General features: G+C 40.3%; 1 protein-coding gene across 1 annotated transcript in view; it reads left to right on the top strand.

The window, feature by feature from the left end:
- The window catches only part of GALNT12 (polypeptide N-acetylgalactosaminyltransferase 12), a 55,174-nt gene that overhangs the window by 19,420 nt on the left and 12,318 nt on the right, over positions 1-23,436 (top strand). Inside the window, exons 2-7 of the mRNA XM_010583586.1 lie at positions 2,712-2,881; positions 3,604-3,793; positions 6,012-6,197; positions 8,477-8,594; positions 15,573-15,749; positions 18,344-18,475. Coding sequence (XP_010581888.1) covers positions 2,712-2,881; positions 3,604-3,793; positions 6,012-6,197; positions 8,477-8,594; positions 15,573-15,749; positions 18,344-18,475 — 973 coding nt within the window. The remainder of the gene's footprint in view (positions 1-2,711; positions 2,882-3,603; positions 3,794-6,011; positions 6,198-8,476; positions 8,595-15,572; positions 15,750-18,343; positions 18,476-23,436) is intronic.

Below are 23,436 nucleotides of genomic sequence, written 5' to 3'. Positions count from 1 at the left end.
ACAATATTTGACACTGCTAATAGCTGAGGTCTTGTAGCAATCTAGTAAGGAATATATGTCTTGGAAATAATGTCGGAGATAAACATGCAAATCTGCATAGAAGTTGAATTAAAAAATTAGAAAAAAAAGTTTCAAAATATTAGTTGGTCTGTATGTGACGATTAGTTTTCCCCAAAATAAACATAATGTACTAAATAAAAAGCAAAGCTTTCAGTCGTTCTCTGTGTATTTCAGTATGCCAGATGAGAGATGTCAGGTTCTCAGCCCTGTCCAGCCAGCTGGTTGCAGGGAAGTGGGCTGCAGGGGACCCGGGCACAGCTGAGCACCATGGAGCTAGTAAATAAAATGCCCTTTTTAGTTTTGGCCTCTTGCTTGACTTCAGAAACCTAAGAAACTTGTACTGTGGTATGTCCCGTAGGAGGCTGACCTTTTTCCGCAGTGTGGGGTATGCTCAACGAAGGAGGCAGCAGCGCACGGTGCATCACAGACAGTTAGGGGATTGCCTTGCTCTGTGCCAGATTATGTTTCCCATCTCCAGCATGTAATTTTCAGGCAAATTCATTTAAGTCTTTAATCTATAATTAGGGTTATAAGCTTCTTTAGACCTTTTGGAGTTCCTTTTTTAAAGAATGGAATACAGCATTCTTATTTGGTGAATCCTTCTGATGTAGTTTCAGAGAAAGCTTTCCTGGAGGTTTTCTCTTTATTTCTTTTTTTCCTTCGATTTTCTAAAATGGGTAGGTAAAGATCCCATTTCCATCAAGAAATGAACTGAAATTACCTGGTACAAGTGACTGTGATACGTAGGAAGAATTTATTCCTGGCAGTACTGAGCATAAATGTGTTTCAGTAGGCTAAAGTAAATATGTGTTTCTAAAATTGGATTCATAGAGTAGATTTTTCTGAGTTAAAAAAAAAAAAAATTAATTAAAATGTCACTCCTTTTTCATGTGTTAATACATGAACATTTGGCAAAATAAATCACTTCTGTTGCCAGCCATTGGTGTGAGGCAGTTCTCTGTGTGAATGCCCCTGTTTGCCTCAGGACAAGTTACAGCCTGGAGGAACGGGTATTTTTGTACTTCACCGTATAAGTGTATGTGTATCTGCCTATCTATGTAAATCTGTATGTGCATATGCATGCATATGCATCATATACAATGAGTGGTGCTGCATAGCATTCCTTTTGTGTTTGAGAAGCTGCCTTCTGTGTGCCTCTTCTGCCCAAGTGTCATTTCTCCTCATTGTTTCCTCATTTTCAGGTATTTATTACAAAAGTACTCTACAGACTTTTTTTTCCCTCATAAGAATTTTAATTTTAGGAATATTCAGATTCAAACTTTTTTTTTTTTTTTTTTTTTTTTTTAGTTTTTGTACCAGAGATCTTATTAGATGTTGCCTAATCTGATCTTAATAGATGTTACCTAATCTTTACAGAAACCTATAAGAAGTCTTCTTTTATTGCAAACACAGCAACATTAAATGGTCAGTAAATATATTCTCGATGTGCTATAGGTACGCAGTTTGGTTTTTTTTTAATGTCATTTTCTGGGTGTTTTGGGGGATTTTGGTTCCCCTAAGTTGACCTAAGGGATTTTGTCATCATGTTTTCTACTGATCTGTTCTGGTTTCCCTTTTCAGCTCCCTGTAGCATAGATTTTGGAGGACTCATTGCTGTTCTGGTTTGGTAGGCGGGATGTCCTGCCTGCTTCGATATCTGTTGTGACCGAGCATTCTACAGAAGCTGAAGTATATCCTTCTGCCCCTTACAAGCCCTCGTGACTCCAGGCAGTAAACTGGAGGCATAAGAAAATTCAAATATCTCTAAACCATTTCTGTTGGTTTTTAACAAAACTGCTCATACAGAATGCTCTAAGAAAAGGGGAGAAATGGTAATAAATACCATCATTATTTTAAAATTCTTTCAGACCAGGGGAAGCTTTAACAATTTACACATTTGGCTCAGCTGTAAGATTCTTGGCATCCTTATGTTCATTTAGGGAAGTTCATATATATGTATTTATAGGAAATACATTCTGGAGCTTAATCCAAAGGTTTGCAAACTTCCTGGCTCTCCCTAGAGCCAAAACCATGCCTTTCTATGTCTGTCTGTGTTTTTTGTGGATTTCACTATTATATCTTGGCAGTTCCGTGGTCTTCCCAAATTCTGCTTCAGTGTACATACATCTCAGCTCTGTTGCTGTTTTTTTTTTCTCTTTATATGTTGCTGTTCCTTCACAGTTGTATTTTTACTGTCTAGCACTTGTTTTATTTTCCAAAGCACAAGTTATCAGTAATTTATGCTACTGCTTTACCCCACTTAAGTTTTATATTTTTATTATTTTTTTTCCTTTCTGTAACCTGAGGCATGTTTTGGCCATTGCTTGTTCCTCTACTTGAGGTGGTATTATACAAAGACAGCTACTGCACATACACCAGCCCCAAATACCTTCTATTATTTTTCTTCTTGGACATTTTGGGGGGTTGTAGAATTTTAGTCATAATGCTGCTGCAGAAATGGGACTTCTGGAAGACCAGCTTCCTGAAAGTGTTTGCATGACTTTTCTGTGTACATACAGTTCTTTTAAGATCCTTTGTATGTTCTTGCTTGCAGTTAGTAAATAGCATACAAAATCTTCATCTGCGAATAGTTTTCTGAAAATTAACAAATGCTTTTGCACTTGTACTAAATGTAATCCCCTCCCTTACAGATGCAGAGAGGAGAAGTATGATTATTACAGCCTGCCAAAAACCTCCGTTGTGATAGCTTTTTATAATGAGGCTTGGTCAACACTTCTGCGAACTGTTCATAGTGTTCTTGAGACATCTCCAGATATACTTTTGGAAGAAATTATCCTTGTAGATGATTACAGTGACAAAGGTAGGAAGAATAATTCTAAATAATGGTGATTGTTGATGTTTTTTTTCAGCCAGTCCACAGGAGAAAAAGATAGCCTGTTTGGGTGACATACCGTAAAATTGTACAACATAGGCATCTAATTGGAACATAGTTTTTCTTGTAGCATGCCAGTGAAAAATTTGACTTGTGGACCAAATGTTTAGAATGGGGAAGCACATTTGCTGTGTTGTAACATGAGTGCTTGCATACATAGATAACCTACAGTCTGGTCAAAGCATTTCAGGCTTCCTAATTTGAGCAAGTTTCAATTGCTCCAAGGTTGCCCTGGTGTCTAGTTTAGTGAGAGCTGCCTGGTTATCTGTTTTCATTTGAATTATGGGACACAAAGACAATGCTGGCATTTTCCACCACGCATGGATTGCGTTAAGAATAAACCTTTTACAAGGAAAAAGTTTTACGTAACATTTGAGAAGCACTTAACAATTTGGGAATTAATTGCAGACGCAAATATGAAACATTCAATTTCTTGAAAGTAACTGCAATTTGCATCCATCCAAGTTCTGTGCTTTTTCCTTGTCATTTCCTAACGTAGGTGGTATAGCAGATTCAGAGGTCAAAATGCCAGTATCTTTAAGGCACTGCTATAAGTAATACGCTACTGAAAAAAGACCTTTCTCTCGCATGACGTAAACCAATCGTTCCAGAACTATATTCTTTCTTTGCATTTTATTTGTTTGTTACAGAACATTTAAAGGAAAGTTTGGAAAACTATGTGGCTGGCTTACGCAAGGTGCGTCTTATCCGCGCAAATAAGCGAGAGGGGCTGGTTCGAGCCCGGCTGCTGGGGGCATCCGTGGCGAAAGGAGACATCCTGACATTCCTGGACTGCCACTGCGAATGCCACGAGGGCTGGCTGGAGCCGCTGCTGGCAAGGTGAGGTTATGCTCTGGGCTGGTTTTCTGTCCCACTGCAGAAAGAGAAGGGACAGTTTGGCACACTTCTGCAGTGGAAAAATGGTTCTTGCTAGATGTTTGCTGAAGGTTACCCAAGTCTGGTCCCTGAGGCGCCATGAGTGTTTGTTTCGTGGTAGTGGAGTAGCGAGTGGAAGTGTGGAAGGATTTTTTTCTCCCAAGGACAAGGCTGCTCTTTTCCTTTAGAGAAAGAAAAGTTTTGTTTTCAGGAAGAGGAATCCTCCCCCAGCTTTGAAACTACCTTGGGAAAGGTGGCTGCTTCGATCAGCCTGGGTGGTGGGTGAGAAGGTCTGGAAAGATGCGTGTGCCGAGACATGCCCTGTTGCAGGGCAGCGTACACAAGCAGATTGGAAGAGAAGTCAATAAACTCCGTCGTCCCAGTCCTGAGCTAATCCATCTCTCTCTACCTGGAGAGAGGTTTCCAAAAGCACATGCTGTCTTAATGTGTGTGAATCTTCCTGATTCCTAGTGGGACTTGTGTTCTCAAACTCCCCATGTCCATCTGAAATTGCATCTGGAATAAGAATTTTTTTTTTTTTCTTAAAATTGTCATATTTAACTTGTTTCTAAATTTCATACCAAGTATATTCCAGATAACTGTAGGTTAACTTTGAACAGTATAGATAGTATGAAGAAAGGAAAAGGGGTAAAAATCAAAGCGTAAGCATGGTTTTAACTACTGTCCTCTGAAGAAACAGTACATCACTGTGGAGACGATTCTGTAATTTCTTCACTTCTTCAGCAAACCACTAGATGGCAATCTTGAGGAAGGATTTGGATAATTTTAAGTGTAATAACTTAACCACCTGTAAAAAGTTAGCCCTGGATGTGTCTTGGAGTTTTTGCCCTTCTTGCTGCACATGCAGACATACATCTCTAAGGGGATGTTTGCATGCCATATCTGACTCAAATATATGGGAGCAGTACAACAGTGTTAGCATTTTGCAATGCAAACATAGTTGTATTTGTAAACTGCCTGTGCATTGTACCATCTAGTTAATTCTTAACTTAGGTAAAAGGTGATGGCTTTTCACTTACCTGATTCCTTTCATAACTGAGATCACATGCCAGCTACCTAATTTTTACTCCTTTTCCTTTATGGGAGCAACAAAGCATTTTTACATTTTATTGGGATTTTTGTTTCCTCTGTGTACGTATCATTCTCATTGCGTTGTATATAAGTTTTATGCAAGTGAGACAGGAGATAGCAATATTTGTGTAAGCCCTTTTATGCACTCTACCAAACAGGATTTCAATGGGAGATTATAAAGAAGAAAACAGCGGTGTTGCATCTTCCCTCCGGCAACAAGAGACCATTTCATATTTAAGGCAGTCTTTCTCAGCTCAGACGATACTTCTTTGGAAGTTCTCTGCTGCATTTAACCAACACAAGCTGCTCTAATATCAGAGTCAGAGCCCCTTGGTCAGCCTGCGAGTTTTAAACTTAATAATCCCTCGGGGAACTAGCTCCCCTCAAATGACAGATGCATCACAGCTCCTCCTTGTTTGGCAATATAACGCGTTCAGTTTTCCTTCTCCTCTGGAATATGCAAATCAGAAGATGCAAGGCTAAAACAAGTACCAGCATCTTAAAGTCAAACAAATCATTTTGTTTCACTGAACTAACAGGAGATGTTTAAGACTAGTGTAGAGCAGATTGCTAAAGAGTGATTTAGGAGAATGACCTTAGCTTGAGCTTGCATTCTTGAAGTTGATGTCTCCTAGTACCGAGAGGCCTTTTGAGAAATTGAGGTGAAGGCAAAGGAACCCACTGCATTTTGTAAGGGCAAATGCGTCTGGAAAGGAATCCAGAAAACCCTGTACGGTATTGAGAAATGGGAAGAAGGGTTTATCTCCTTGCAGAAGTAGACCTGCAAGAAATGTCAGCTCTGGTGTATTCTTAGTATGATAAAGATCTTAACTATCTTTAGATCAGCCTTGCTGATAGGTATGTCATTCCGCAGTACTATCTTGTTTCTCCTTTTTACGTCCTATGTTGCCAGGGTTTCTGGAGGCCTCCTTCATGTGTGTTTCACTGGTGGAGATCTAATTGCAGCATGAATTGAAAAGGTGCAAAACTTTGTGTTTGGTATCTCTAAGCATTCTCTGTTCTTGACAGTTCTAGTTTTTTGAGAGAAGTTTCTAACGGAAGTCACCCTTTCCTTTTAAAAACACATTAGGATTGCGGAAGAAGAATCAGCTGTCGTCTGCCCTGTTATTGATGTTATTGACTGGAATACATTCGAGTACTTGGGAAATGCTGGTGAGCCACAGATTGGTGGATTTGACTGGCGGCTGGTCTTCACTTGGCATAGTACCCCTGAAAGAGAACAAAAACGGAGGAAGTCCAAGACCGATGTGATCAGGTTAATTTTTATGCATCTTATGAAACTGTGAATGTTACAAGTGGTTTTGATTTCACTTGGAAATGCCTGGTGCTGAAAAATATTTGAGAAATGAGCATATTACTAAAAATTACATATTTTGTTTCGTTCCCCTTTTTTCCAAAATAGCTCCTGCTTACCATGCTCCTGGAAAAATATTGCTCTAAAAGCTGAAATTCTGTGTAATCTTCCATATGGAATCCTTATTGAGCAAGTAGTCTCTTGACTGCTGCAGGCAAACTCCCGCAGATGCTTACCAGCACACTGAAAGGTTGTAACTGAGTAACTAACATGGGAGGATGTCCTCTGTGCAAAGCAGAGAGATCTGCGTTGTAAAAAAATGTATCGTGGTCAACGATGAAAAAGGGAGAAAAATCATCAACCAGTAAGAAGGCAAAAGTAGTTTTGAAGACTTTATCTGTGCTGTAGCGGTAGTTCCTTGTGCTGTTTTCAAAGGTGAACCAGTTCTTTATTGGGATGAAATGATACAGCTCTACCCACCGTAGTTTCTGTGAAGGGCTGACTCACAGGAGCTCATGTGGATATCTTCCTTGTGGGTTTTAGTTTTGTTTTATTTTAAGACAAGTTGCAGTTAGTGAGTATTAATTGTCACTCCATGCTCTATTTTTAGGAGAGGTGATGTAAGAGTACCAACAATGCATCTGGAAAACGGACACTGTAGGCAAAATCCTGAAGGTTGAGGGTCTGCTATGTTCAACTTGGAAGTTGCTGTATTTCAGCAGTTTATTGTAGGAAATGAAGCAGCTATTTGGCATTTTTAACACCACGATTTTGTTAGTCCTTGCTTTTATTTATAATCTGTTACCTTATGGTCTACAACAAATACAGAATGATTAATTTTTCTCAGTCTTTTCTAGGTTGCTTATAGTGATAATAATACCCAGTACTTCACAAATATTAATGAACTTATCCTCAACTGAGAGAACTTTTTTTTTTTTTAAATGGGAAAAGTGAGGCAGTAATTTAGTCCTTCTCAGCATGTATTAGTCCACATCCTCCATAAAAAAAAGTTTCAAAATAGAGTGAATGTTTTTAAAGCCTTTAGTTTAAATATGATGCTTTCCTTCTCCACGACAAAAATTGTCTTTGGCATGCCAAGGGGAAAACGATGAGGGATAAAGCTTCATGGTAGCCCGAGGACTGTGAGCTTGGCAAGTGTCTGGAGAAAGCAGCAGTGCGGAGAGTGGTGCCACTGACAGCTGTGTTTGGAAAGACAAGGTCTGGAGTGAGACAGAAGAGCTTGACTGGTCATGGAGTTTGGGGTTTTTTTTTTTCCTTCTGTCTCACCTCATCTCATTCTATTCTTTGAAACAGCATATGACAGTGTAAGAGAGTGTTGCTTCAAAAAGATGGCTGGTAAAAGTTGTTTTGACAGATTAAGAGTAACTGATGGCTCTACCTTTGTTAATATTTACCTCAACGGCAATTTAGTAAAATTCATAAAGTGTCAGGTGAATTTAGTTCCAACCAGCATTATATACTTGGTGCTTTAAAGAGGGCCATTTTCTAAGACTGTAAATAATTGGGAACAATATTGAACAAATACAAGTTTATGTATATGTGCACACGCTGCCCTACTGAAAGTACATCCCTTAAGTGTGCTGTCACTCCGGGCCGTCTGGTCTGCGATGATCCGGTCTTGATCCCTGACTTTTTTCCCAAACTTAGTAAAAAAAATACAGATGGGCAGATCTTCTTAGAAAGAAAAAAAATTCTTTAGGGGCTATATTAACTTAATTCTGCTCAATTGATGCCTGAGAGTTTTTCCACTTGATGTTAATGGGATCAGCAATGTTGTTATTAATTACTAAAGCACAAATATTTGTTTACTTATTACTTAAGGATACTGCACTTAGAATTTCAGAGCTGACTAATATAATTCTGCAACAAAAAAAGTTTATGTTCTACTATTTGAGGTAAGAGACTAGTCATTTATTGTCACTCACAAAGGCACTGTGATTGCAAAAATTTGTATTAACACAGTGTTTATCTTTTCTGATTTCACTGTTATTTTTATTTTAATACATTCTGGAGCTTGTTTCAGATACCATTTTTTACTACAAAATTAAACTTAAATGGCCTGATGATAACCGATCAATGGCTGACTGTTACATTGTATCCAGAAAAGACTGAGAAAATGGAAAATAAAAATATACTGTATTTTTTATCCATTGCATTGGGTTTTAAATTTAACTTCTTTTGCTTTTCCTTCAATTCAGAGTTACTATTCTCTTTTATAGGTCTCCGACCATGGCAGGTGGATTGTTTTCTGTGAGCAAGAAGTATTTTGATTATCTTGGTTCATATGACACAGGAATGGAAGTCTGGGGAGGAGAAAACCTTGAATTCTCATTTAGGGTAAGTGGCTCAATTGAAAGGTTTTTTGTCTGAGACTAAAACCAAGTTTCTTTCTTCACACCCTTTTACTTAATAAGATAGCTGTAATGTAAGCAACTAAGCAAGTGTTAAGAAGAGAATATTTTGGCAGATGTCTATCTGAATCTCTGTTCTCATACTTCATGATAACTTTATTTTCCTTCCGAATAGCCATTTTAAAACAATTTTTAAAAACACGTCTTTGTTTTGAATGCCAGTATAAAGTGTAAGTAGTGGTGTGATACTTACTAGTGGATGAAGTTTACATTCTGTGGCTTGAAGAGGATCATTGGAAAGAAACATTTATAATTCTCTAATGTGACTCGGAGTTCTCGCTGTGGTTGATGGAGTGAGCAGGAGGCAGCTGGTGGCGGTTACCAGTGGGGCAGGACAAGCCAACCCCTGCACTGCTTTAAGGCTTTACCCTGTTTCACTTCAGGAAAAGTTTGTGTAAAGGTTGTAAAAGGCAATGGGGAAAATCTTCCAGGAACTGTAGAGCTATGCCCCACCGGAGGGTGGACCAGCGCTCAGGTGTGAGGCAGATAGATAGCTGGAATGAAAAGGATTTATGACAGGGGAAGAGAGAGGAGATACAAGCCAATCCAGACTGACAAGTAAAACAGTGTTGTCCTCAACTCTGCTGTTACCTGTGCTGCTGCTGATTCCCACTGAGCACTGGCTGCCTGTGGTTTGCCCCATATCACACTTAGCTTGCTGAAGCAACCCAGTGGTGGTATAAGAGGTACACTGCAGAGATGTTTTTGGCTTGCAGGGAGTTCACCACTCAGTATCCTGGATTTCCCTTGTGTTTTCTGCTCATCATCAGTTATGTTTTGTGGTCATATTTGCGTTTCTGTGTGTCACTGGATTGTGGGACGGAAGAGTTGATGGTTTTGGTTTGTTTTTTGCCAGGCTACAGCAGGGATAAATAGTACTTTAATGTTGCAAAACCACTTTCATGAGAAAGGAGGCATCAGCAGACTGTCTCACTTGCTGCCTGTAGTGCAGAAATCCTAGCAAAGAGGGCACAAAAATAAGGAAGGAAAAGGATTAGGGAGGATAATAAGCACAGACGTAGAGGTGACATGGTTTCTCTCGGAAGGGGGATTTCTCAGCTGGAATCGCTGTTTGATCTGAATTCATGACCACCTTCTTTCTCACGTAGGGAAAAGTTTCTGGTGTGGAAGTCCAGACACACAGCCTGCTTGTCTTGGTCAGTAAATTAGCAGACGTCCACCTGAAGCTCAAAACAGCTTACCCACCTCCATCCGCTCTGTGAGCTTCGGAAGCAGGAGTCTCCCAGCTCTCTCCAGTTCTGGTGTAGCCCACGTTGATGTGTATGTTGCAGTGGGTCCCCTCTTTCCTCTGGAAGGGGTTTCTTCTCTGTGGGATAATTGCTTAGTCATGGGGTCAGGAGTTATGAAATGGCTCTTCATGGAATTATTTTTATGCCTCCTTTTGAGAGGCTGCTCAGGGAGCCACAAGTAGCAATAGATTGGGTTTGTACTTGGGGGCCCAAAGAAATGATCGTGCTCATCATCTGTCACAACCCAAAGTAGGTTAAGCTGGAAAGCAGCCTGGTGGTGGACGCCATCCCCAGCTAACTCTGGCAAGGGAAAATTGTTTTTCTTGCTTACTGAGGGATTGGAAGGGGTGATGACAATGAGGGAGTCGTGCATTTTTGGGTACAGATGCTTGCCATACCTGAGGCTTGCTGTGTCTCTTACTTTCTCAGCTGTGACACTACTGCAGCAGGCAAATTAGCAGAGACAGGAGACTGTCAGTTTAGCAGTGAGCTACATCAGGGAGCATGACATTACCTCCCACAAATGTGGCGTAACAGTAGCAAGCATGTTGGGTACATGCATCTCTTGAGCAAGACTGGCTCTTGCAGGTACCTGTTTGTGTCTGCTAGTGTACGTGCAACCAGACCGAGCACCCGTGAGGTGGAGAGGGTGCTGCTTTTGAAAGTACTATATGTTCTGCCTCTTAGCAGAAATTGGCACTGGTCTCAAAGCAGAAGCTTGGAAACAACAGCCACAGTTGACAGAACTCGACATGACAGGATCTGTTTCACCTTGTCAAAATGTCTGCGGTCTTTTGTGGCCCTGGCTGCCACAGATTTGGTGGCACCAGAATGGTTGCCCCCTCACTAGTAGGAGTTGGGGGTAGTACCGGCCCAGATGGCAGCCAGCAGTTTTCTCCTCTGCGATGGGATTGCGGGAGCTTCCTACAGCTCCTTGTAGAAAGCCTGGAAGACGGCCCTCTCTGCATGCAGTTCTTGGCTTTCTGCTCGTCGTGTCTCGCTTTTTGGGAGACCGAGTCTTGCAAGACAGGACAAGCCTGACGGCTGCCCTGTACAACACAAGAAGTGCCCTGCACTGGCTGCTGCTTTAGCCCCAAGCTATCATTGCCATTGACATCTGGCACCAAGTCTCATTTTCGATGTTACTGGTTCTGGTGTGGAAGTCCGGGGGCTCAGGGCAGTCCTGCAGCCTGTCGTGCACCAGGCCGAGAGAGGGGACGTGGTTTGGGGTGGGGGGTAAGAGGGGTGCTTCAAGGAGGAGGCAGAGTGGGAGCTCCGGCATGGGGCTCGCTGCAGGTGGATGGAGAGGCTCTCTCCTGGGGGAGTTCTGCAGGACAGACCGTGCAACGGCCAGCGGATGTGCCTGGGCGTGTTAATTTTGCTAGTGCAGATCGCCAGGAGGATCTGGGCATTTGGATCCAAATTGCGCGTGATGTGCTCTCCTCGATTTGATTTCAAGCCCCTGTACTCATGCTTCCTGTGGTGAGGGTTTTTGTGGAAGAGGGCAGAGCGCTATGATGTTGCTTAACTGCAGTGTTCTGGCTGCCCATGGTGCCGAAGAAGGTCAAGAGGGATAAATCAGTGTTAATTCTGTTGTCTCTGTGGTTTAGGCCTGCCAGACCTGAAAATTAGGAGCAGGGTAACTGAAAAACATTGTAAATTAATTCATTGTTCTTGTCTCTGAAAACACCACCCTCTCCTGATGACATGAAAGGACCTGTCCTCAAGCCTTCTCTTTCTCATACTTCGATTATTCTAAACTGAAAAAATTCTCTGTGGTTTTGAGAGGTGCAACAAGGACAAAGCTTCAGCTAAAAGCGTGATGACTAAGAGAGATGGAGGCTGCATGCTGAATGCAAGATCGAGTCAATGTGCCTTGATTTCGAATTGCTTAATGCTATTTGGCTGGATAAAATTTCACTTCATGGGCATAATGGGCATTGAAACTCCTCTTTGAGGGATGCAAAACATGCTCTTTCATCTTCCCCTTTCCTGTACATGGAGTGAGGAGAACCTGGTTGCAGCTTTTTCCCCCCATTCCTGCTAGTGACACTGCAATGTAAGTTTGTTTCTGGGGACCAACACTTGATGTGCCTGTGGTCTGTCCTTCAACCCACCATCACGGCGTGAGAGAAACCCACGCGTGTGCAAAAAGACAAAATTATTTACTGATAAGTCCTTTCTTCTGTTGGAAATTTCATTGTCCATGAGCCTAGATGATACACCTCCAGTCGCCTGGGGTCTTCTCTTTTCTGATCTTTTTGTAATGTTTCTTTATGTCTGGAAATCTGTCTTGCAGGATGGGTTCATGGGGCTGGGGGGGCCCCTCTGCCCACCCAGCTCCCAGCAGATCACGCATGAACACCACGCCAGGGGGCTCAGCCGCAAGCAAAATTGCAGCAGACCAGGGGCAGGAACAGAGTGTTTTGCACAGTTTGGCCTCATTCAGCAGCCTTTTTTTTTTTTTTTAAATATTATTTTTTCATTCTTCCAGAGAGTCCTAAAATGTTGGAATGGAGGTGGTAGAGCTTATAGAGCTTTTCTTATTTAGCGTTCATTGACCCAGCATTAGGTCAGTTGTCCGGAGACCCTGGCAGGGATGGGAATCGCAAGGCAAGATCTGAACATTTACTGTAGCTTTTCATAATGCCACCATCTGTCTCTGAAAAGAAAAGAAAAAATATCGATAGTGTGCATGCATCAAGATGAAAGTGAAAGTAAAGAGGAATGTCACCTTGTTTTCTTTCTGTGGTGAAGGAAAAAAGTATGCTTTTATAATGAGAGCTGCGAGGTAGCCAGACCTAGTAAAGAAACATATTTTCATGCACGTGAGCATGCAAAATATACATGAAACTTAATGTGCTTCTCTGTTACAGAAGGTTGAAATACTTTTAGGGGAGAATCTTTTCCAGCGTCACTTATTTAGCATTTAGTAATCAACTTTAGTCTCTCTATTGAATTCCTTGCTTTATTTTATGGCTGTTCATTTCTACCTGATTTTATGTAGAGGTCGAAATGTTTTCCATTAAAATAAAAATAAATAAACCTTTTGAGGAATTGTTTAGCTGAAATACATTCAAATTTTTTTTTTTGTAATAGGAAGATGAGAACTTTTGAACTGTTTTAATGAAAGAAGCAGAATTTAATGAGCACTGCTTAGCAACCTGCGGTTATTTTTTAAAGAAATTCAGGATTTTAAAATTCAGCTGTTGTGGAATTCACTTTCTGTCAGCAGTTTAACAGAGGTATGGTCAGTCTGGTTTACTCCATTTAAGTCAGACTTTATCATGGAAGAGTAGAAGAATGTGCTTCCTTCTTAACTGTACATTTTTACTTCAGTAGTCTTCGTGGTCCGTTCCTTGTATCTTGTTTAAAACCAGACTCATCAAAACAGTAATTATCAATAAAAAAAAGCTGATATGGAATATAATGAATATGGAAATTGTTAAACTTTAATAAATTTAATGGTGCTTAATATTTGCTGATGAATCTTGCGTGATAAATTTCAACTTTAAAAAAGTAATCTTGAATCTAGAAATATTAATTTAAGAAAGCTGTTGTTTTGAAACAAATCTCAAAAAGGGAGATCTTAAAGTGAAAGTGGATAGCTGTTTTCATAGCAACTTTCAAAATAGCAGTAGTGTAATTTACAAGCAAAAACACGCAAATTGTTTAAAAGATCAGTACAGAATTCTAGATTTCTTGTATAATTTCTTTAATAATCTTTCTGTTCAAATGACAAATATACTGCTTCCCTGAAAAGCAACAAAAAAGAAGAGAGAAACCTTACGCAAAAAGCAAGAAATTTAAATTTTAAATCCAGGAAGTAAAGATTATCCAGTGTTCCCTGTAGTTGCATAATTAATTACCTAGACCTTTAAGGAAACTGTCTGTTTTAAAAGTAAACATATGTATTAGAGTGCCTACCGTTTTGTTATTAAGCACAGTATTGTGCCACGCGTAAAGGTCTGATGCCATTATCCAAAACCAAAGCAATAGAGACAGCATTCACTGATTTCTAAATTAAGAAATTTGAGAGAACTCTTAAGTAACTTTAAAAAAAAAAAAAAAATTAGCAGTCTGAAGACAGCATCTGTCTTGTGTATGCTGAAAGCCTTCATCTGTATTGACTTTCTAGATCCCTAAAAGTCCCAGGGAGAGGGTGGGAAAAGTCCCGTCACTGATCTTTTGTCATTGTTAGGTACAGAAGTTTTATTTGCTACCTCATAGCTTTCACTCCTGCTGTGTTCATTTGAATAACATGTCATTAAATAAGTATGTGTTATACAAGAAGGTTGCCAGGGAGCAAACCTCTACCCTTTAAACATATCCCAGCTAATTTCCTTTGTCCTCCATTTACAAAGGAAGGATGAGCTGCCACCTATGCATCGTTGAATACACGAGGAGGATTAGCTTGCTGGAGTGGCAGTTCTCAAAAATCTTCTACAGAAAGTCTGTCGGAGCCATTGGTGATAGCCTTAAGTTTGTTCAAGTGCAGCAATGTGTCCTACATTTCCTGCCATCTGACTAAATTTCAGAAACCTTGTTTCAGGCACCCTTCAGAAATGGTGTCTGCCACATTGCGGTCACACAATATTAATTAGGAAATACATAGCCGTGCTTTCATTACATCAAACTTGAGATCAGAATGGATGATGGGAAAGTGGCTGTGTAGATAAACTGCCAGAAGTCCATGGTTTTCAAAGGAGAAGAGTATCGTTACAAAAATTTGCAGAGTGTGCTGAGGCTAACTTATTCACTCGGTCGTCATTTATGGGCTCTATCTCGAGGGCTGTACATCTCCTGACCTGGGGAGCCAGAGGCATGAGGATGAGCACAAGGGCAGAGCGAGTTCTGCCAGTTCCACGGTCAGGTTCAAGTACTTTCCTTGACAGCAAGTAGGAATATTGCTTTAGACAGGGGAGGTTGTTTCACTGCTGTTGGTTGCACCACCATGAGTTAGTTACAGAATTACTTTGCTTTTTCTTTTCATGTGTTGGGTCTGGGGTTCCTTTCCCAGCTTTCCAATGAAAAAAGTTAGTTTTATTTTACGACCAGGCACCCATGCCTCTCTCTGACATGGTGAATATAGAAGTGGGAATGCAACTTACCACTCTCCAATGATATGACAAGCTGACCTGTTTTGTCAAGTCAGCTTTCCAGTAGTATATAGGCAAAGATTTCTGGTAAGAAATCAGTTATCGGTCATTGGTTTCATTCTGAGGTGGCTATTAGCATGGTTAATTTGGAAAAGAAACATGCCTCTTTTTTTCTTTCTCTTGTTTTTTTCTTTTTTAATAATGCCTGTATAACTTGAATTGTAGACCACAGTTAGACCTGTGGAAATATTGTGGACCATTTCTTATCGTGCCTTCAGAGAAAGTAAAGCTAGGAAAGGGATAATTGCACACGAGAGAAAACCAGAGATGGGGTTATCTCCTTGTTACTCCCAGTGATTTGCTCTGAGTTCAAAAGGATGTAATTTTATCCAGCTTATTCATCAAATGAGACACAAAATTATTGTATAAGTTGCTTATAGTAGTATGCTGTGATATTCTTGAGAAGGTGTTATCCTTACAAAGGCTTATTGTTACTGTATCCTTCTGCTTACAAAGATTCAAATTAATGATGCACAATGTCAATTCTTTGCTCAGATATGGCAGTGTGGAGGAAGTCTCGAGATCCACCCTTGCTCCCATGTAGGTCACGTTTTCCCCAAACAAGCTCCGTACTCACGCTCCAAAGCTTTGGCAAACAGTGTGCGTGCAGCTGAAGTGTGGATGGATGAATATAAAGAACTTTATTACCACCGAAACCCACACGCTCGCCTGGTGAGTTCAAGTCCATTGTTCTTGGAATTTCGCTACAATTTGTCTTCAATGAAATAACTATTAATTTAGCTAATATTTAACATGAAGTGCTTTTATGTTTATTTCTTATTTCTTCTGAAACTTTTTCCAAACAAAGAATAAGTGTATATATAGTTAATTTTTAATTCCTTGGAAAAAATCAGAAATTCCATAAGACTAGGAGGTGGCCAAATCTCTGTCAATATTAAACGAATGAATGAATAAATGAAAGAATAAAGTTAAGCAAGGTGACTCAAGTAAGGGGGAGCTGTTTAGCCTAAAATATGCACTTCTGTGAAACTACTGATACAGGATTCTATCAATAAAGAATTACAGAACAGACACACAATTATCGAATGCTAATCAACAAGTTTCAATGGACAGTAGATCTTTAAGTGAACAGCATGGTAATAATCTTTAGCAAAATTACCTGTCTTGTAAAACTTTGGACTGGTGTAAGACAAAATGGATTTTTCTGTTTGATTTACTGCTGTACAACATTTGATTAAAAAAAAAAAAAATCAATATTGCAAAGATTAAATTAATTAAAATCAGTCCTAGGAACTCGGATGAAAATATTCCTAATAAAATATTTGAAGTTTCAGTACTGTTTTTCAAAAAAAAAAAAAGTTAATATTTTTATTTTCCGTGAGGAAGAAAATACAAGCTCGTTTGTTTGCAGAATTTTTCAGGAGATAAATACTGTGAAAATTGAGTGGGTCAAAACAGTAAAGCAGAGTGCAAATTCATAGCTTGGATATATTTATTGTGAGGGGCCTGCAGGCTGGAAGACAATAACACTGAAATATCCTCACAATGTCTAGAAATGACTCAGATGAACCTCTGGCACAAAGTCCAAAATTCAGGCCTAGAAGAAATAATTCTCTGCTGTTGCTTGTTTCTGGAGGTGCTTAATCTTCCCGGGCACTTCTTTTTGCGTGGAAAGCTTTCCCAAGTGCCGGCTTTCTGGTTTTGTGCACGGGGAGCACGTCCTTGCGGTGGGCTGCTGGGCACCCACCTCTGGCTACGCCGGACCAGAGCTTCGGGACCAGGCAGGGGGACAGGGAGCTCCCCACGTGTTTGAGTGGCCTTCCCCAACGGACGTGCCAGGGGAAAAAATGCCTTTGAAATCATTTAAGCTTTTAAAAGATATGCTGGAGGAGACTGGGGAAGCTGAATTTGGTTAGCTTCCACCTCGCGTGCCTTTAGATTAAACTGGGTAATTAGATTGTTATAGTCCATGCATTTGTAATAATTGTTTTACTTTAACATCATAAAAGCCATTTAGGTTTTATTATTAGAGTCTGACTTTGAGAGGAATACGGGTTTTGTGTATCCAAAGACAGGAGCTCACAGGCAATGCCAGGCTGATTCTGCTTGTCATACACCAAGAGACAACAGCAATAAATGCTGACAGTTTTTCTTGTAAAGTTCTGGGCAGCTGATGTCTGCGATGACAGAACTTTAACTTTAAAAGATATTTATGTGTTAGTATTGGAAGCTCTGCATATTGGTGTATTGTAACACGGTGGGCGTAAGCTGAGGCTCGTGTGGTTTTTCGCATGTATCAAAGCTGCCGCCAATGCACTCTGGTTTCTGTAACGCTCTGTGCACCACTTGTTGCAGCGGTTGACTTCAGGCCCCTTTACTTTATCTATCTAACCCAAATATTCAGTTCCGTAGCATAATGGGAAAATGATTGATGGTATGGCTGCAGAATTTGGTTCCGTAAAGTTTCGCTTCAAGATTAATGTTCAGACCTCAGAGCTAATATGTGATGCTGTTTGTTATTCAAGCGGGCATCTCTGCCTCTGTTTTACATCTGCTTTGTGTTTTCAGTGATAGTTCCACAGCTTTGAGAAATGCAAATATATTTGTGGTTTGATGAAAGAGTGTGTCAAGTTACCTGTAAAAATCTGGGGGCTGCAAATGGTATCTTGTGCCTGACTGTCTGAAGTCCCTAGTCGATATAAAGATGGTTTTTTGAAGACAGACATGAAAAGATGTGATCTCTGCTCCAATCTATAGACAGGGAAAAGTCTGCAATGAAAGCTTTTCTCTGGAGGTTTAAGATTTCATACTCCCCACACCCCAAAACTATGAAGTTCAAAGAAAACATTAGCAGATTTTACAAATTCATCAGTTGAGTGTAAAACTGTCTGTACAGGTAATTTGCAAATGAACATAATGGTAGAATAATTTAAAATTCTCAAGATTCATTAACTTGAGACTTTCAATTATCTGGCTAAAGGAAGTTTTATTTTCCAATACGCCTTCTCAGTTCCCAGCAATCTGTATTCAAGGACTTACTTACTTGCGGATTTGGGGAGTTTTCTCAGATGAACTGTCTTCTAGAATATTTTAAAGTTTTACATGCACCGTTCCAATTCTTTTTTGTCAACATTTAACAAATGTAAGGATAATGAAATCAAATCCAGCACCCAAACATGGGGGTTTTTCCTGCCTAAAAGTTCTACTCGTCACTTTAGCATACGGTTCCTAATAATGTATACAGATAATTTAAAAGAGAGCGTCTGTTCTGGTTGTTTTTTTTTTAATCTTTTTTTTTCTTTCAGGAACCATACGGAGATGTGACAGAAAGGAGACTCCTTCGAGAAAAGCTGAAATGTAAGGACTTCAAATGGTTCTTGGAGAACGTCTACCCAGAGCTTCATGTACCCGAGGACAGACCAGGCTTCTTTGGAATGGTACGTGACTGCTGAGAAGGGACCTCCTCGCGGTTCTCTGAGCTTTCCTACTAACTCAGTATGAAGGTATTTTTATGCCAAAATCAGTTTGGGATTTTGGTAGAATTCAGTTAGAATTGGTAGGCTTTAAAATGTGTTTTCTGTCAGAATCTTTGTTCTAGGGGATGCTGTTTATGAAGGAGTTCTGTGAGAGGGTAAGGGAACAGGTAATGTTGCCATGAATTACACCTTCCAAGTGACATCTTGGGAGTGTTAAAGGCAGCAAAGGACAACGTTTTTTATTTCTTGAAATGTTGAATAGCAAAAAAAAAAGAGAACACTGAAGTGTTTTAGTTTTTAGTTGTCAACGTGAAAATAGAAAGAGTGTGCTTTGAAACATGTATTTGCACATTTTATCTGATGAAAACTATGATGCTCTGATGATGGGAAAGAGAGCTGGTGCTATGTGCTCCCAGATCATACGGGATCCTTTGTGTGTCGAAACCAACATGTTAATTTTTAATCTGGAGGTCACTTTAGACCAGCACAGGTTCACAAGCAATTTTCATTGGTTCATTATCAGAATCCTCTTCTCCTGTTTTTTTAAGAGTCAACAGCTTTCTATGCTATTTGCAGCTTACAAATAAATACAAACTATAGCTCCATGTATATCACATTACTGTAATCTCATTTGGAAGGGAGGAAGGCAGAGATGATGCAGCAAATACCTGCTTCCTCTGAAAAATCAGCAGATATCTGCTGCGCGTCTTATTAGGGAGACAAGACTGCACCTATCTGCCCAGCAAAGATGTATAAAATACCTTCCTGATTACCAATGCCACATTGCCTTAGAAGTACTTCTGCTGGTAACTCGATCACTCTGCACATCCAGCTAAGCTGCATTCCCACACTGCTGCATCGCATCCAGCCCGTATCACAACAGTCTGGTTTTGCTGCCATCTGCGCTTCGGTTCCTCAGTCTCTGCTGGATCTCCTTCAGTGTGGGGAAAAAACCTGGTCACTGTGGGCGTACAAGACATACAGGAACCGAGTTTCCCCACCATCTTCCCTAATAGCTTGACGAAAAAGATCCTGGTGTGGAAACGCTGCGGTTTCCCGTAGGGAGCTGTATTTCCCACGGGCAGCTGTGGGAGCTCCCGTAGGGAGGGAGCGCATCACTTGGCAGCCAAGCCCTCGGGAGTCTCGCAGGGAGGAGCCACCCTCCTCCATTCGTCTTGGAGCTTGCACTTGAGTTCATATCTCTCTGTGATCATTGGCATGAAAGGTAATATCCGCCATTATCCGGTACCTTGAACAGACCCCGGTACAGCATTGGTTTGGTTTTTTTTGTTGTTTTGTGTGTGGTTTGCTAACTGACAAGGTCAGAGACAGTTGAAGCAATAAGATATTACAAGACTTACCTTCCAGGCGCATTTCAGTAACCTTATCCTCCCCTCTGCCTCCCTCTTTCACCCTCCAAAACAAAGCCTAGACTGGTGGCAGTGATAGCACTTCAACCTCCTCGGGAGAAGAAGGGATTTGTGCAGTTTCTTTCATGATTTAACTGCACGTGTGATCCTCAGGAAAGGTGTTGACAATACCTAGAAATAATAATTCTTGTTCAGAGCTGCTTGAGGTATCTACAGCATAATTTAAGCGTGCTCTATATATTTCTCTAAAAACAATTCTTAAATGCTGTCATCTAGTTGTGAGCATAATAAGAATACACGGGTTTTTTTGGCAGGAAGAATTTAAAATGTGATTAAAGTACAGTTATACTCTAAGGCAGTGACAGTGCAAAAATGACACCTACTGATTCAGCTGATTTGTGGATATTGAGTCCCATCTGCTAACTTCAATGAATCGTTGATTGTGTTCTTTACTCCTGCCTTAGCCATGTAGTGCTTTTCTGGTTCACAAAAATGCTGTGTCTAAGTGTGTTGGCTTTGTCAAGAGCTTGGCTTAGTGTAAGGTTATTTAACTGTTCAAAGAGATTTCAGAGGGATATGGAGATTTCTCCCTCCCTTTAAATTTTTTACACTGAAGTTGAAAAATCTTTCTAAGATTACCCATAGGTCAGCCATATGTTGCTGAAATAAATGCAAGAATTACTGAGCAGCATTCAATGCCATGCACTGACAAACAGACACTTGTGCTGCATTTTTTTCTCTTGATACGTGGATAAAAATATCTATACTAAGCTTGGTTGTCTAAAAATTTAGCTGCGTAAAACTTTATTTAAACATACTGAATTTTGAATATTTTTACCTGAGCTATGATTGCATTCTTATAAACTGCCTGAGGCCTAGAAATGAGGGAAATACCTTCTTAATTTGTCCTTGGGCTCCGTGCAGCTTTGGAACTTTGTGTGGGACATGAACTAAACCTTTTGACTTTAATAATTTATTTGGGGGGCGGAAGGGAGTGAAGCTGGTAGGCACTTAGTGGGTTAAAATAATAAGATGTCAACATTTCTGGAAAGGCTGATAATCCCTTTTAGGTTCTTGTGTAGAGCACCGATGTCTCTCTCTTTCTGGCATAGCATCCGATTTGGCCATCCCTGAGCGTGTGCTTACCGGCAAAGTGTATACTGTACTTGTGCTTCAGCTGGTGTGAAATTTTAAAAAGGCTTGAACCCCAGGTCTGTGGAGATTGCCCGCCTAGATAGCCCAGACTAGGTCTGCTTAAAAATCTTTGCTGCCCTGGGAAGGGATGGCATGGGCACCTCTGGGAAGAACTTTGAGCCTTTAATATTAGTACTGTGACATTGCTGCATTGTGCAGCTAGGTCAAGACAGAGAAACTGGGCAGCTCTGTGATCTTTTCATGTTATTGGTGACTGTGGAAACGCACGACTGCAAAGCAAGGGAATAGTCAGGGTTCCTCTCCCCTCTAAGGTATACTAAGTATTGCTGGCATTCAGGATGCATATCTGAAGGTAAAGATTATGTCAGCCAGTGAATTTGGCTTTGAACTTGGAATCCAGATTGCTTTTAAAAGACAGTGTTGACACAAAAATCAGGATTTTATCTCTGCTTTTCTTTAAGTTTGATCACTTGGCAGTGAGACCGTATTATGTTCTGATTTGAGAAGTTTTTCTTTGTTCTTCTCAAACAGTTTCTAGCTGATCTTTCTTCCAGCTGAATGTGAAGCAACTAAGTTGATAGATGTCTATTGTGACTATCTAGCTGATGGCTCTTCTCACCACCTATCCTTAAAGGCATCTGCGACGGACTGAATCGGTTGGGAGATCAAAAACTTGAATTTTTCTATTGGCAGCTTCCTTCCACATTTTCCCCCAAGACCATTTCTTCTTCAATGAATTTCCAAACTCTTAGTCATAATTTTCTTTTAATTTAGACCAGATTATAACCTTAACAAAAAAAAAAGACAGGAAGAAAGATTTTAAGCCTTTAAAACTATGAATAATTTTGTTTTGCTGTGACATGAAAGACAACATTTTGAAAATTATCTAAATAACACATTATATATATGGACAGGCTTACAGAAGAAGAGATGTTAGCTATGTGGCTTAAGTTATGTAATTAAAGAGACTATTGCATATCTGGTGTTAGAAGTTCTCAGAGGTATCAGGCTCCAGAACAGCCTCCTCTAGGGTATACCTCTGAAAGTGCATTATAATACAGTTTGTAGAGCTGCCACTTGAGACTGAATTGGTACCCAAGATTATGGCTGGCTAGACCTGGAGATCCGATGCCTGTCACAGGAAAATATGCACCACTCCGTTGGTTGTACAGCCTCTGATAGCTTGAGACAGACTTTTTTAAAGGAAGTGGGAGAAATTCAAGTGCTTGATATTAATCTCAAGTGAACACACCATCACTTGAGACATGTGCTTGTATGTCCTTGAGCCTCCCAGAGCGATCTGGACTTGCTGGGGTGAGCAGCTGGAGTCCAGCAGCAGTGTCTCATCATCGATTCCTTCAAAGGATCTTAGTCATCAACGTTGTATACCCATTTCAGCATCATGCTTAAGAAGTTAACAGAAATCTGAGGATATTCACAAGTTTTTTTCCAAAAGGGTGATTTGAAAATGGCATACACTCAGTAAAATCATTCCCTGTGACTTCTTGGATTATCTTTGAGGTAAAAGCTTATGCCTGGTCAGTACCATGAAGCTGTTGGCTTGCTACAAATTCACGTCTTAACTGTGTCCCACCGTATCATCTGCCCATACCACTAATACATAAGCACCAATGCCACTGTGGCGGAATAAAGAGGATTCTGATCTATTTTGTGGATGAAGAGAAAGGTTGGCTGTGCTCCACTGGCTGCGTTTATCAACTAATGTAATGAAGTTTTAATGTCAAAAATCTGTTGTTGATGCTTTGCTTAGGATTTTGTCTTTAAAAAAACCCCAAACTAAGAATTATTTACAGAATGCCATCTGTATTGTGTTGTTATATGCAAGTGTCCAGATGTTAGGAAACAACAGATTTAGATTTCTCCAAGCAGTAAGGGATAAAGGTCTGAGGTGAATATCTCAGTAGTTGGTGTTTATTGCTTGTCCCAGTCTCCAAACCAAGCGGTAACTAAATGGCATTGTAGAGTACACCTGCAACGTTTCAGCAGGAGGCAAACGTTGTAGAAAGACCCAGCCAGTTAATACTGCATGGGCAGAACCTTTTAAAACTGAACTATGTCTTTTAATGGCAAGGTGATCAACATTGTTTCTTGCTTCTGTTTCTCTAATGCAGCATTCTGCAAAAGAATGAGGTAAGTCATGGAGAAAATTTTGTTCTTATTGCATGACTTATTTATGGTGGATATGGGAACAAAGATTGCTTCAGAAATGAATGGATGATTACTGTTTTGATAGAGCTGTTGCATGTAAAAGGAACTTAAACTGTGTATTCTCATTTAACAAGAAAAAATACTACTTTCACAAATTCTCTCATACTTTTTTCTGCCTTGGAACAGAGGGCGGATTCCCCCCCCCCCCCCCCCCCCACCGGCGGCGGG

This window comes from Haliaeetus leucocephalus, unplaced genomic scaffold (genome assembly GCF_000737465.1).
Source record: "Haliaeetus leucocephalus isolate CR32 unplaced genomic scaffold, Haliaeetus_leucocephalus-4.0 Scaffold915, whole genome shotgun sequence".
NCBI lineage: Eukaryota > Metazoa > Chordata > Aves > Accipitriformes > Accipitridae > Haliaeetus > Haliaeetus leucocephalus.
This window is presented reverse-complemented; position numbering and strand designations above follow the sequence as displayed.